This window comes from Lichenostomus cassidix, chromosome 3 (assembly GCF_008360975.1).
Source record: "Lichenostomus cassidix isolate B80296 chromosome 3, HeHo_3.0, whole genome shotgun sequence".
Taxonomy (NCBI): Eukaryota; Metazoa; Chordata; class Aves; order Passeriformes; family Meliphagidae; genus Lichenostomus; species Lichenostomus cassidix.
This window is the reverse complement of record NC_139483.1, coordinates 42426397-42440513: the sequence shown is the minus strand read 5'-3', so window position 1 is coordinate 42440513 and position 14117 is coordinate 42426397. Positions and strand designations below refer to the sequence as shown.

Below are 14117 nucleotides of genomic sequence, written 5' to 3'. Positions count from 1 at the left end.
CTTTCCAAATATTTCACAACAATTTACTTAGATGGACATAGATGGGGGGTTTTTTTGGGGGGGGGGCGGTTTTCAATAACAGTAAAAAATACAGAAAATTCTCAGCTTGATCTGGAAGTTTGCATTTCTAATCCCCTCATGTATATATAAAGGCCAGTTAACTTGTCTTTCCACTCAGGATGCAACAAGATTGAGAAAATATTTAATGCATACACAATAATTTCTCCATACTAGAACCTCCCCCCCACAAAATCCAAACAAAACAACATTGTTTCCAGTGAAAGGTGATAGCATGAAGAGATCTTTTCCATGTCAGGTACAGAAATCAAGAATCACAGGAATTCCTATTGCAGTAACAATAACCAGAAGAATTTCTATAATGCTCTCCACTCAAAAGAAGAGCTGGGTGTTGCTTTTACCTTCTTTCAGTCTGTATGCCCAACACTTGGCTTGCTCCAATGACCTAAGCCCCTGCAAAGGGCTGAGACAGCACTCTGGCTGCTCTTGCTCTGGAGCTCCCATTCTACCCCCACTGAAATGGACAGCTTTCACAGTCATTTGTGTGGAAGTGGGAACTTACTCCTTTCAGAATGTAATCCTGAAGTGGACTTTATGACTGCATTTGGTTTTTTGTTCCTCCCCTCATCCCCACACCCCCTCCACTTCTCTTTCTGCCAGGGAACCACTAACTGTAGAACAAGGATACAAAGGACAACCTATTACTGCTTGTGAATAGTAAAGTGAGCAGGCAAAAGAAAAAACAGAATACAAACTTACAAACTATTGCTCTTGCCCCTTCTCTCCAAAGAAGTGTGCAAAGAAACCACCTGCAAGTTTTGCAGGACTAGACTGAATTCTCCAATATGAGGAAAAAAGCTTTCTGCACTGGGGAAGTGAGGGCTATTGCACCCCTTAACACTAGAAATGACACCTTAAGTGGAGTAGATGTGACAGGGAGAAGAACACATACACCAGCTAAGTTTTTCTGTAACTGTCTGCTTAATGAGAAAACGTCAGTCAGCATTATACAAGACCTTACAACATCACTTTAATAAATAATAAAACAGCAAACTACACAATATCAACACAAATATCAGCAGTGCTTTGTTATATATGCTCTTTTTGTCTGAGAATTTTTACATCACAAAAAATCTTATAAAACTAATGAATTTACAGTGCTAACACTTCATCAAAAGCTGAAGAAAACAGTCTGTACCTGCTGCCAAAAGAAAAAGGAATCAAAAAAGTCTGGGGCTTCTTAATAATTTCCTCCCAATTTTTCTGGTCTAATCTCTGCACTTGCTTGTATACTCAAAGAAAATTAAAATAATGAATTCCAATTTGTTTTAAAGCAGTGGTATTCTGACCACAATGAATAAAACACTTCTTGTTGTACATACACATTTTATGCCTGATGAGGAATTCTCCTGAACTACAGCTCACCTGTATCCTTGGAGAAAGCATAAAAAACACCTCTCAGCAAGTACTGTTCTGAATTCAAGTAATTCCCTTGTTCAGACGATTTTATACGTATTTTAACATGAACTCTGAAGTTAAGCAGAACATTGGATTTAACTAAAAAGAAGTTCACCTTTTATAAAAAGTTGTGTCACTCTATTAGCTTTAGGTGTTTACAATTCATGCCGTTAATCTTGGAATTTTCAACAGTGCCAAGAAGGTGATTGTTAAATTTTAAATAGACCAACACAGTAACAGCCTTCTAATAAAAGCAGTCTTAATATCAAGTATCAGGAGTTGGCACTGTGGGAGAAAAACTACAAAAAGGAAGCCTAAAGACATTATGGTCTTGACATGCTGGAGATCTTGGGAGGTACTAATCTGCCATTTTCTAGGAAAACAACTACTTATTTACTCTCTCAACTACACAAGTAGCTATTTTGTATATTAAAGTTCACCAGGTCACATACAACTGCCTTACGCATACAGCCTGAGCTTATGAGAAATAGCTTTTTTGAAGAGCAAAAGCCATGTCCCTTTCCATCTTCAGCAAAAGGCCAAAACCACAGGCATGTCCTTGAAATGTACATTTTTAAACAATGAAAACTAATACACTTCCAGAAACACATTAAGTACTTTCATTACTAAAATTATTTTCCTGCCATCAAATGTGATTTAAGCCTTACTGTATCTCATTCCAGTGAACACTTGCTGGTTTTAAATATTGTAGAAGCTGAAAATCTGAAGGTAAAGTTCTTAAGGCTTATTTTACTCTACAATCCATCTTCTAGAGCAGAGGTTACTATGCATTGCTACATGAATCACTTCAAATGTATAAAAATGTGCCAGGCAAAAGCAACTGCTAATTCTGCTGTACAGTAAATGCTTCCTGGCTTTGCCAAGGGCTTGTACAGCGAAGACACACGCTACTGTAAAGACGACTGCTGAAGCACACCATCAGCACTTGGAAATCTGTGGGCATATTTGCACTTTCAGGCTCCACAAAAGACCAAGACTGACACACCACTCAGAAATGTGTGTAGATCAACGGAAGGGTAGGGCCGGAAGAGTAAAATTCTTGTTTGGGAATTTTTGGGAAGCATGTGCCAAAGTAAAATAAATACAGTAGTTAAAGCTCTGGTTTGGAAAGCAAAAGGATACACGTGCAGGGCCTGGAAAGCACTAGTTCTGCTATCTAGGATGACACTTGAGAACATACAGCCCGGAAGGCTCTGCATGAAAATACTCCCACAACATTTCCGAGTGCTGGCAGATTCTGGAATACTAGCTGGAAGTGTGAGCTGCCTCAACTTGAGCAGCCTCAACTGCTCTTTTCCTTCCTAATAAGAGGTCTGCAGATTTCATTCAAAGCCTCAGCACTCCGTATGTGTAAATGAAGTTTCGAATTTTGCTGAAACATACTGCGTTCTTGTCTTAAAGACACCCACATACTAAAACTGGTAACCTGAATGCTTTTTAAAACAAAAACCACTGCTGTAACCAGGGTATTTTTTATTTGCTTTTCTTTTAAAGAAAGAGTAAAGATAAGCAACAGAATAGATCAAGGTGCAGTGAGCAGAAAATGTTTAGAAGCTAAGAAGGTCTAAACTATACTGCAAAATAAAGCCTTTCTACTTAAAAACCTCTCCTGTTAGACTTCCATCATTGAACTAAATACTTACATTTTTACAAGAGAGGCGTGCAGAAGAGAAGGCGAAGAAGAGAAATACTGTAGGTTCCAAAAATGTAAACTAATGTTGCAGCAGAATATAAAATAATTGCACCAAAGCATACCCCCTCAGATACCTAAAATCACAGCAACAAGACTGGACAGGACCTGTAATTAAGCATGGAATACAGCTGATTAGGGAAACGCCTACACCCAACCTCCATCCCACAAAAGAAAAAAAAATTAAAGAAAAAAGTAAGAAAGAATGGAAAAAAAAAAGAATGAGATCAACGATGTATCCCAACCGGGTATCAACTGAGACTGATGCAAACAAAATTGGTTCCAGAGAGAAGACAAATGAGCGTCACAAAACAGCAGTGCAGATACAGAATTATCCCGAGAATACCAAAAGTATTACTTCATGCTGTAGAAGATCATGCATCTAAGCAAAATAGGACCCTATTTAAGAATTATACAAAACAGAACATGCATAAAGCAGCAGGAGAAAACAGATTAAAGTCCTCCCTCCCTTCCCCAAATAGCTATCTTGGACCCTCGAGAGAAAATATATCAAAAAGAAAGGAAATGCAGACTTTTCAAGGTGAGGCACAGCAGCTTTTAGAGCCTATTGTGCAATCACTACTTTTCTGCACTTACAAAACAGTACTACACTAAAACTAAAGTTTAAATTACCTTTCTACAGTACATGTATCCCACACTACATCACTCAAAAATAGCATCAGTAGTGAGAGCCATATTATTTATATTATCCACAATAATATCTTTAACAAGAAATTCACAGATTTAACATAGGGCGTTTCCCACGTTTAAAATTAGAGAGCAAGTTAAAACAATTTTGTGCTGAATACACTCTCCTTACTCCAGCTACAGGAAGCAAAATCTCTATAAATGTAAAAGCTTAAACCTAGTAATAACTTTTACACACAATCACATTCCAGATTTCTAAAAACAACACTAACTCAAGTTAACATTTGGCAAAGTTCTGGTTTGCACCTTATTTTTATATATCAGACCTACAAGGTAATAATTGGGTGGTCCCATTTTTTAAGCAGATTGAGAGTTTTCAGACATCTGATATAAAATAAACCTACCAAAATGAGATCAATCATACATTAATGTATCAAGAGCATACAGTTATTTGTATTAAGACTCCAGGTAAACATTTGGGTATATTAACCAACAAATATTTTAAAGCCTTCTCTTAATGAGAGCTTGCTTTTAAAAATGTTCTTTATTTTCCCTCTTAGTCCCCCAGTTTTTAAGTAATGGAAAGGTATAATAAGTGAAGTAGATACTGAAAAATGTGTTTGTTTCTTAGAAGAGCTTAACTTGCCATATGTTGAGACAACAACCAAGCAAACCACCTCCAAAAAAAAATTCTCTCAAAAACCTCAACACAGTTCCACCAAACATGGTCTCCAGCAGACAAACATCTTACCTCCAAATATCACTTCCTTTAGAAAACATGGAGGACTTGATAACTTCTGGAGCCATCCATGCATAAGTCCCTGCTGCACTCATTTTGGTTGTTCTGTGCCACTCTCTGGCCAGACCAAAGTCTGTAATCTTCAGAGTTTTATTACAAATGTCATCATGTTCCATCTTCTCTAGCAACAAAACTGCAAAAGATTGAGTTTGTAAATTAATGCAATGGCAATTAAAAAAAAATCCATTCCTGTTACTCATTTTACATACAACTTGGACTGCACAGATAATTGTATACTTTCAATGTTGTGAAAATATTATTGCAATTTTTATAAGCATGAAAATGTTTTTTGATAATTTTAAGCTATTCCAAGCTATAGAACCAAGAAATACGTACAGCGTCATAAGCTCTTTATGCAACTGTGAGCATATATTAAACTAGCACAAGAAATACATTGGATGTGTAAAGTAAATCATATAATTTAACAAAGCCCAGAATCCTAATATCCCAGGATGATGACAGAGAATGATTCACTTTGCAACAAGATTCTGAAATCATAAAAACAGAAGCAGTAGTAAACCAAGCACAAATGTTAAGAATTCTTATAAAAGACTTCTAGAACAAAGTGGGATACATGATGTCCCTGTACAAAATCCATCCTTGATACTTGCACCCAATCCTGGCCCCGACTCATCTCAGCAAGCATGTAACTGAACTGAGAAGGACACAAGTGCGATGCTCAAAACAACACAAGCACAGCTACAAGGAATAATTAACAGAAAAGGAGCCTTCCCCTAGGAAAAGAAACATTTGCAAACAAAAATCTATATAACTTGTTAATGAAGAACACTATAGGTAAAAATTGTTCATAGTTTCTCACTACAAGGAATAGACACCATTGGGTAAAATTAGCAGGTGAGAATCAAATGTGTCAGTTGTTCAGAAAACACACAGGTGAACTTTGGAATTCTTGGCATACTATGTAAATATTATTATTTAACATAGATTTTAAAAACATACTACACAAATTCACAGAAGTCAACTTGATAAAGGCAATTTATATAAAAAAGTTAGTTTATTTTCAACAGATCCCTGGGCCACAAATCAGAACAAAGTTGGGAAACTATTTACCAGGGGAATTAGCTTGCCTTGGGAGTCCCCAGCTGGCAACATGCCATTGAACCTGGATTCAGTCCCTGTTATGTTATATACACTGCACCTCCATGAATGTTAAGGAGTAAGTTACCCTTTTTTTGCTGTTGCATCCTACAGTGTCTGACTTCTCCATGAGATATTATTGGCAGAGTTGTAGTATCTCTTCAGGAAACAATGTTACAAGAAGCTAACTGGGTTATTGTGTTATTGTGTTAGAGCTTACAAGGAGAGAGACAACAGATAAAATCATTTTAACACACTGGAATTTTAATTCCGTATTCTGTTCCTCTGTCACTGTTTGTGATAGCAACTGTTAGTTTTACCCTTCTGTTAAAATGATCTCCTGGGACAAAGACCAAAGATTAAATTGTATGTAAGAAGAATCATAAGCATATGTTTTCTACCTGTATGTACAGCAAAACATAGTACAGGAAACCCATTAACAGAAAAGCAGATGAAGAGTTACCCTCCCTTCCAGAGAAAAAACCAGTGACCTTGCACTTGCAATTGAAAGAAGTAATTTTTACTGGCAGAGATTAACAACTCTTACAAATATTTCAAAAATGACATCAAATCCAGATAAAAGGAAAAGAACCCACATTCCATTTTCAATAAGCTTCTTAACAGAGCAGAAGAAACAAAGGCCAAAATGGTACAGACAAACCAAGAGCTCACCAATGAGAACCACCAGAACAGGTTAAATTCATGCAACAGTTTTTATACTTTTATACTTGAATCAAAGACCTATTGTTTGCTATTCCATTTCAAACATGTTCAGCAGAATTCCTGACATTCCTTGTCAGTCAATGTGACCGAAACCAAAAACAGTCAGTCTTGCAAAAGGTAATAACTGGCATGTGACCAAGTTTCATCCTACAAAGGGACAACATTTCTTAGCAGTTCAAACTTCCCTTTCCGGCCGGTAGCCAGGCAAACAATACTATACACACATTACTTAGCAGCTGGGCAGTAAAAATACTCAGCATAGCTGAGTAGCACTCTCTAAGTGCTTACCTTGGAGTAGCCTAGCAACCTTCACTATAGCATCCTTCTGCCTCTTCCACAGCCTCCTGGCCCTTGTGGGCTGCTGACCTGGGAGAAATCATTTTACAATCTCCAGTTTGCCCTGTTTACTGCTTGCTCCTTTTTCAAATCCTTTGAATTGTCTTTACTGGCTCCAATATACATGCAATGTTAAGCTGGGCAAGAGCCAGTTTAGCACTTTCGGGTCTACATTAGTATTATTCAGACTTTTTATTTTCCTCAAAGAATAAAGTTCATACTTAGTGCTTTGCTCCTAGCAAGCACAGACCAAAATATCTAGATGTACAAAGACTATTTGAAAACAAAGCCCACCAAAAGCCACAGATTAGATTAGGTACACAGAAAAGCAGGAAAATCCTATGTCCTTACTTATTTACATGTAATTAGGACATAGGATAAAGATATTTATATAACACCTTATTTATTTTTATATATGAAAAACCAGATACTATGTTTCTGAATGATTCAAAATCGAAGGAGATTAAGTTTGGTGCAAGAAAATTACTTTGCATTAAACTAATGTAAAGCTTTACTTTGGATCATTACCCAAACATTCCATGTTCTACATCCAGAAGTAAAAAAATAACCAAATAGTTTGACATTGCATATGATTTCTACCAGCAACACCATTTCAAACTCAATTCTGAGTTAGTATATCTCTCTTTGTGACGCTACCTTTCTGCAATGAGATCAAGGGGAAAGCAAATTTAATAACATCACAGAGCACAGGCTTGGGTGCAATATACCGGGCACTACTTGAACATAAGAGACAGTGCATGTCCAGAAACATTTACAGCTGGGGAATAAAGCGATGTTATTGCATGTTATTTTCAATAATTTCTGAAATATAAATCAACAAGTTAAAGATAAAAGCCAGTTAAGTCAGAGAGAAAAATTAAAACCAACAAATGCTATGCAGTAAACTGGTATTAGAAGTGGTAGATATGGTATCACAGAATCATAAAGGTTGGAAAAAATCTCCAAGATCACCAAGTCCAACCTTTGAACAAACAGTACCATGTCAACTAAACCATAGCACTAAGTCTCACATCCAGTCATTTCTGAAACATTTCCAGGGATGGTGACTCCACCACCTCCCTGCACAGCCCATTCCAACGCTTGGCAACCCTTTCCATGAAGAAATTCTTCCTGATGTTTAACCTCAATCTCTCCATGCAGCTTGTCTGGCTGTCTGTTGCCTGGGAGGAAAGCAACCTGCACCTCACTACAGCCTCCCTTCAGGCAGATGTAGGGTAATAATGGTCCCTCTGGGCCTCCTTTTCTCCAAGCTAAACACCCCCAGCTCCCTCAGCCGCTCCTCACAAGACTTGTGCTCCAGACCCTTCCCCAGCTCCATCACCTCAATGCCTTTCTTGTACTGAGGGGCCCAGAACTGGACACAGCACTCGAGGTGTGGTCTCACCAGTGCCTAGTACAGGGGGACAATCACTACCCTGCTCCTGCTGGCCAGACTGTTGCTGATACAGGCCAGGATGCCATTGTCCTTCTTGGCCACCTGGGCACAGCTGACTCACATTCAGCTGCTGTTTACCAGCATCCCCAGGTCCTTTGCTGTCAGGCTGCTTTCCAGTCGCTCTGCCCCCAGCCTGTAGCACTGCATGGGGCCGTTGTGACCCAAATGCATGACTCTGCAGAGTCAAGACACTTTTGACAGTGCAGCAAACACACACGAGGATTCTAACAGCATCCATAACAAAGATCCTGCTATTTAACCATACAGCTGAATGAAACCTTACACTCTTCAGTTGTCTAATGTATCTAAAAAGAACTTAGAAATGCAAGTATTACTCACCCTAGTGCACTGAACTAATAGAACTATTAAATAATTCAAGTTAAGCCTCAAGATGTCAAGCCCCCCACTCAAGAAGGGCTAATGTTGAAAAACGTGTAAATCTATGAAATGAATCTGTAATGTTATGCCACTTTATGAGAGAAAAAAGTAAAAGATACCTATATTAAAAACAATTGAAGTATATTGACTCAAGTACCCCTTAGAATAGATTTTGAAGAAAACTGCTTAAGGACAGTAACGAAGGACATCTAGGCACAGAAAGTTACATCACAAATAGGTCACATCACACTAGTCCCATTCTGTCCCCACAGATGGTTTCTTAGAAAGCGGTAAGATTGCAGATCTGAGCAGATGTACCTTTTAGAAAGTTCAATCATATACACAGAATAAGGGCAATCAACTCATGCCATATAGCAGTCATATTAAGGAAAATCTTAGAGACGAATTATCAGGATAAAGAGGAACCATCAGTGGTGTTTACTAGGAAGCTGGTTTGTCTTATGTGTTGACTGGCAAAGCACAAATACAAGGTGCACTTCAAGAATCGATAGCACAGTCAGAAGGCAGAGCCCACTCTAAGAAATAACAGACTACCATACTAAAAAACAGGCAAAGTTGGGAAGGATCAATCATAAAATCTATAGTTATAAAGAAGAGATGAAGGAAGAAAAGCCTGGCTGTTCTGGCTAACAGAAGGAAAACTAGCAGCTACATGTAGTTATACAAAGTAGTTCATACAATTCTAAAAGGCACTAAAAAAGGCTCTGGTTAGTAGAAACAGGAAAGTATCAATAGAATTTTAAAAATCATAACACCTCATATGAAATACTGAATGACTAAACCTGCACATACGTGTCCAACAACAGGAACTGAAGCAAACATAGAAAATAGAATAGTTAGGATCCAGGTAATGTCTTTTATTTAGATAAAATCAGAAGAGCTTGCCCTTTTTGCTAGGCTAAGCGAAGGTTTAGAGAAGTTATGAGAAGTTACCCATATGTAGAACCAGAATTCCTACCTACAGCACTGGTGCTCGTACCAACAAAATATTTTCTTAGGTGGTCCAGCTGGTCTGTCTGACAGGAACGCTTATGACTAAACTCATTTCTAGATCTGGAGCTACCAGAGTGGGGAATCACATTGCCTCTTTTCTCCCATTCCCCTTTTGGCTCTCCCATTCCCCTTTTGGCCCTCCTCTGCAGCATGAAGCTTAGTTTACTCCTCAAAAAAGTCAAAAGATCCAACATATACTCCTGTTACACCTAATGGTTCCTGAAATAGTAGTGAAATAATCTTTCCTGGTAGTCCTGAAATAATCTTTCTTGCTTTCTTGCTTTTATCATAGTTAGAGCTGGAATATTTTTCTACTGATCTTATGGCGCAGTGCAAATATTTCATGGTGTAACAGTATGCAGATAAGTAAATTTCTGCACACTTTTAAAAACTAGAATCTAACAGCTGCCCAAGACCGCAGCAGAACCAGCTGGTACTTCCCATGTCTGTGTTCCTCTAGAACAGAACCAGCAACAACTCTTTGCCAAACCACTACTGTTTCCATACAAAATGTTCTTAGTCAAGAAAAGCACAGAATTGAGGCTTGAAAAGGAGGCACAGATCCCAGTAAAATCCCCCTCAAATACTCTCAGTTGCCACTCCTTTTCCTGCGCCATTCCCATCCCATCACTCCCATCTCCAAACTCTCCACTCTATAGTGGTAAAGCTCTCTGAGGTGAGCAAAAGGTGAGATATGCATCAAGTGGCAGACCAGGTCTGGCCAGAGTTGAAAAAGAACTGCCTCCTCTGCTGCACTCTCTGCTCTTGTGAGCTTGGGTTGAAATTTTATTGGGGTAAAGGAAAAATTAAGCAAGAGCCTGGATATGGACAGATAGGCGAAAAATAACAGAACAGAGCACATTTAGACAGATGTGATTCCTGGTGGTGCACATCTGCCAAACTCAGACAGGTCCAGAAGGATACCCCCAGTGCTACTTTCAAGACTAAACTTGAGAAACCAGAAGTATTAATTTAAATTGCAAGCACTTTGTTTAAAGCATAATTCTAAATAAGAGACTCACGTTCCAGCCTCAGCTTCTCTCCTTTCTATTTCTTAAAATTCATGTAACTTCAGAAACAGTATTTACAACAACCCTGAGGGAGACCTGGACAGACATTCGAGTTGGCAGCACACCTAGGAAATCTCTACCTAGAGCTAAGCTCCTCAATGTTACTCTTTTAGTGCAGGTTATTTCCTACAGTCTTAGTTTTCTTTCTTGTCCTTATCTAGCTCAAAGCCCTCATTTAATACAATGCTTCATTTGAAAAAATTTTTGAAATCCAAAGACTTCATGCAGTTAAAATCAGGTTTTTTGCATGCATAATGCATTCCAGTGTTTTCAGGTGACTTTTTTCAGTTACCAGCCATATAAAATAATTAAGTGAAAAAAGTATTCTGAGAGAAGCCAAGGCAAAGGATTTTTAATAGTTTAGATGTACTGAATTCAAACTATCTTCTAATGCTTAAACTTAAAAAAAAAAATCCTGAAATAGTCAAGTTCATTCTGTCCCTCTTATCATCTTTATACTTTCTATTATATCCTCTTATCTATTTTTTAAGTACTAAAAATAAACATTAAGCAACCTTATTTTCCCAAGTTAGTATTTTTCTACCAACCATTTCTTGCTATGTTAACTGCAGTTTGCTAAATAGGTAACTATCATGGGTTTTGCAAATATAAGCTATTTAAGTTACTATGATTATAGGTAAAAATGCCTACATATCAACTACATTTACCATCACTGACAAAGTCATTCTTAGAGAGTGCCATAAAGGAAAGAAAGATGTTATGCTCTATAACTCCACTTGCAAACAGAGATTGCCCAGACAATGCTGCTACTGTCTGTTCTCCCCGCACCCAGTTCCCTCTCCAATTGTTTGCAAGCAAACCTGGTTCCTGTTAATTCACTAAATCTACAAGCAACAAAACCAGCAGGGTGATCCTGCATCTTTACCTGGGGACTAACAGGCAGAAAAAAACTTTATTAAATGTTGTATATTCAGTTAGTGAAACGCAACACCTTATCCATTTTAAGAGACCAAACTCTGTTATTTGGAACTGTTATTTGGCTCCAATTGTAACTGGAAATTAAAATTTCAACATTGCTTATAGAAGCCATGTCCTGATTTTAAAATGTAGATTAAGTATCACAGTGAAAAAATTAAGTGTGTGAACCACAAATTAATTATCACAGAGAAAACATTAACTGATCAAAACTCCTTTGCATGTACAAAAGATTATACTTTTGCCTATACAGCACCACTTCTAAAACACCTTCCTTTACTCCTGTGGGTCCTCAGGACAGGTTCTGCTGTCTCTGTAGCTCCTATCTGTCAGATTCTGACTGTCTCACTGGATTAAGTTCAGATGTCACCATCAGCAAGGGAATTTAATCATTTAAATATCAATTTAGATGTGCAGGAGACTTTTTTATTCTATGGATACTGTGCTCCTCTTATCTATGTCCCTTTACAGTAGGCATATAACCAGTTCTTAATTATCACACTTAAGTGAAAGGAACAGTTTGTTCTTACATGCATTTGTCTAAAAACATCCAGCTTAAAAAAAAAAAAACAAAACAAAACCAACAAAAATGTACTTCACAGGAGCCAACATATATTAAAAAAAAAAATCCTGAACAAAGTGTTCCCAATTGGAAAGCCAAAACAAGACACAACTTGACACAAAAAGTCCTTGACAGCGTGAATTGACGAATACACACCAATCTCATAAGAAAAGCACCAAAGGATGAGAATGACTGGGAGTCACCTGCCTGTCTGGAGAAAATGGAGGGAGGAAAAAAGAGAGGAAAAGGGACAAAAGATTTCAACAGCTTCAACACACCTTGCATCACCATTTTTTTGCTTCCCCTTCACTTCTTTAATAACTATTATTAAAGCAACTTTGGGCAAATGGAAACTTGAGAGAAAGAAGCAGTTTTAACAAGTTATTGGCACAGACTACAGATGTAGCAAGTTACTTTACTGCATGCCATTTGTGCTTCACTTGCTCTTCAGATAGCTCTGTAAAGCAAAACAGAAATTTCTATTGTGCTGTAAGAGGAAGTACTAGAGGTAACAAGCATTTATAATTAGACATTCAAATAGTCATTATTTAAACACTAGATCAAGCAGTAAATTTTGAAAAATGTAGGATTTGGATATTATATCTGTGAAAAATCAAAAGCAGACTGGACACTAAACATTCTCAAGTTCTCTTTAATAAAATATTAAACTTAACTCTCCTATTTAAATACTAAATTTAAGAAAAACTACCTCATTAAAGCAATTCTTCCATAATATTACAGTTACATGGAAATCAGTCAATACTGAAATTTAGCTTTAAAACTCAAAACACTCAGTTGTGTGATTTCTATGAGAAACTTCCCCACTTATTTGAAACAGCAATTACTTTCAAGTTCTTTCTTTGCTTGCTATTTTTAAAAGGCAGCTCTGAAGAAAAAAAACCCAACAAAACAAAACTAAAAACAGAAACAAAAAAAGAGTGACCAAAATGGAGGCAGATGAGAAGGATAACAGTTAGGTGGTGAATTCCTAAGACATTCTAGTTTCAAACTCTGGAGAATTTAGTGACTGTTAATCCATTCCTTAAAGAATGGCATCTTTGTTAGGTAAGTGATTTATTTTTTAAGGGACTTAATCCTATTCCTAAAAAAACAAAATACAAGACAAACTAAAGCTATTATTTTCAAAGTGCATAAAAGGTCTTGGTCAATATATAATACATCAGGTACAGTTTCCTCCAAGACAAACTTTGAGAAAACATATTAATTTCCTACCTAACCCAAATTTAAGTCCTGGCCATTCCCTAAATCAATATATGTCATACAACATGCAGAATTCATCGAGCAATGCAGATGAGGTTTATAATCCTACAAATGGCATTCAAGGGCAAGAGCTGACAGGTTACTGTCCTTCAGAACTAACAATTTAACTTAACTATCATTAATCAAAACACCTTTTCACTATTTAAACTCATGAATATTTCAAATTTGGCTTGGATTTATATGTTTTTTGGGGCTTTTTTTTTGAAGCAAATAGAAAATGACTCGATGCAGTTGATATTTCATGCTAATCAGAACAATACACAGCTTTGAGTACACGGAAGTATTTACATAGTTGGCATACTTTTCCTGATCATAACACATTACACTCAGCAATTACAAACTTCCTTGTTGCTTTATTTTTTGTGATCTATCTCAAGGTTCATTTGATGTATTGAAATTAGAATATTTAATACCAAAAAAGGTCACATCAAAATTAAATAAAGTTTAATATAAATACATAGATACATACCTAAAAATTTTAAAAGACATTCTGCTTTTAAAGGTGACTTTGTAACAAATCTGAAGTAAAGGGGTGAAGGCTGATGTCACCACCAAGACAGTAAGAGACTGCTGCCACTAAAATATTTACTTGAACCTCCTCTTTAGTTATAACCACTCATCCTCACAGC

The 14117-nt window shown here is 37.1% G+C and overlaps 1 protein-coding gene across 4 annotated transcripts in view; it reads right to left on the bottom strand.

The window, feature by feature from the left end:
• MAP3K21 (mitogen-activated protein kinase kinase kinase 21) overlaps nucleotides 1–14117 on the bottom strand; it is a 42696-nt gene that overhangs the window by 18225 nt on the left and 10354 nt on the right. For all 4 annotated transcript variants that reach the window (XM_085055486.1, XM_085055484.1, XM_085055485.1 and 1 more), the window contains exon 2: nucleotides 4587–4767. In XM_085055486.1, coding sequence (XP_084911612.1) covers nucleotides 4587–4767 — 181 coding nt within the window. The remainder of the gene's footprint in view (nucleotides 1–4586; nucleotides 4768–14117) is intronic.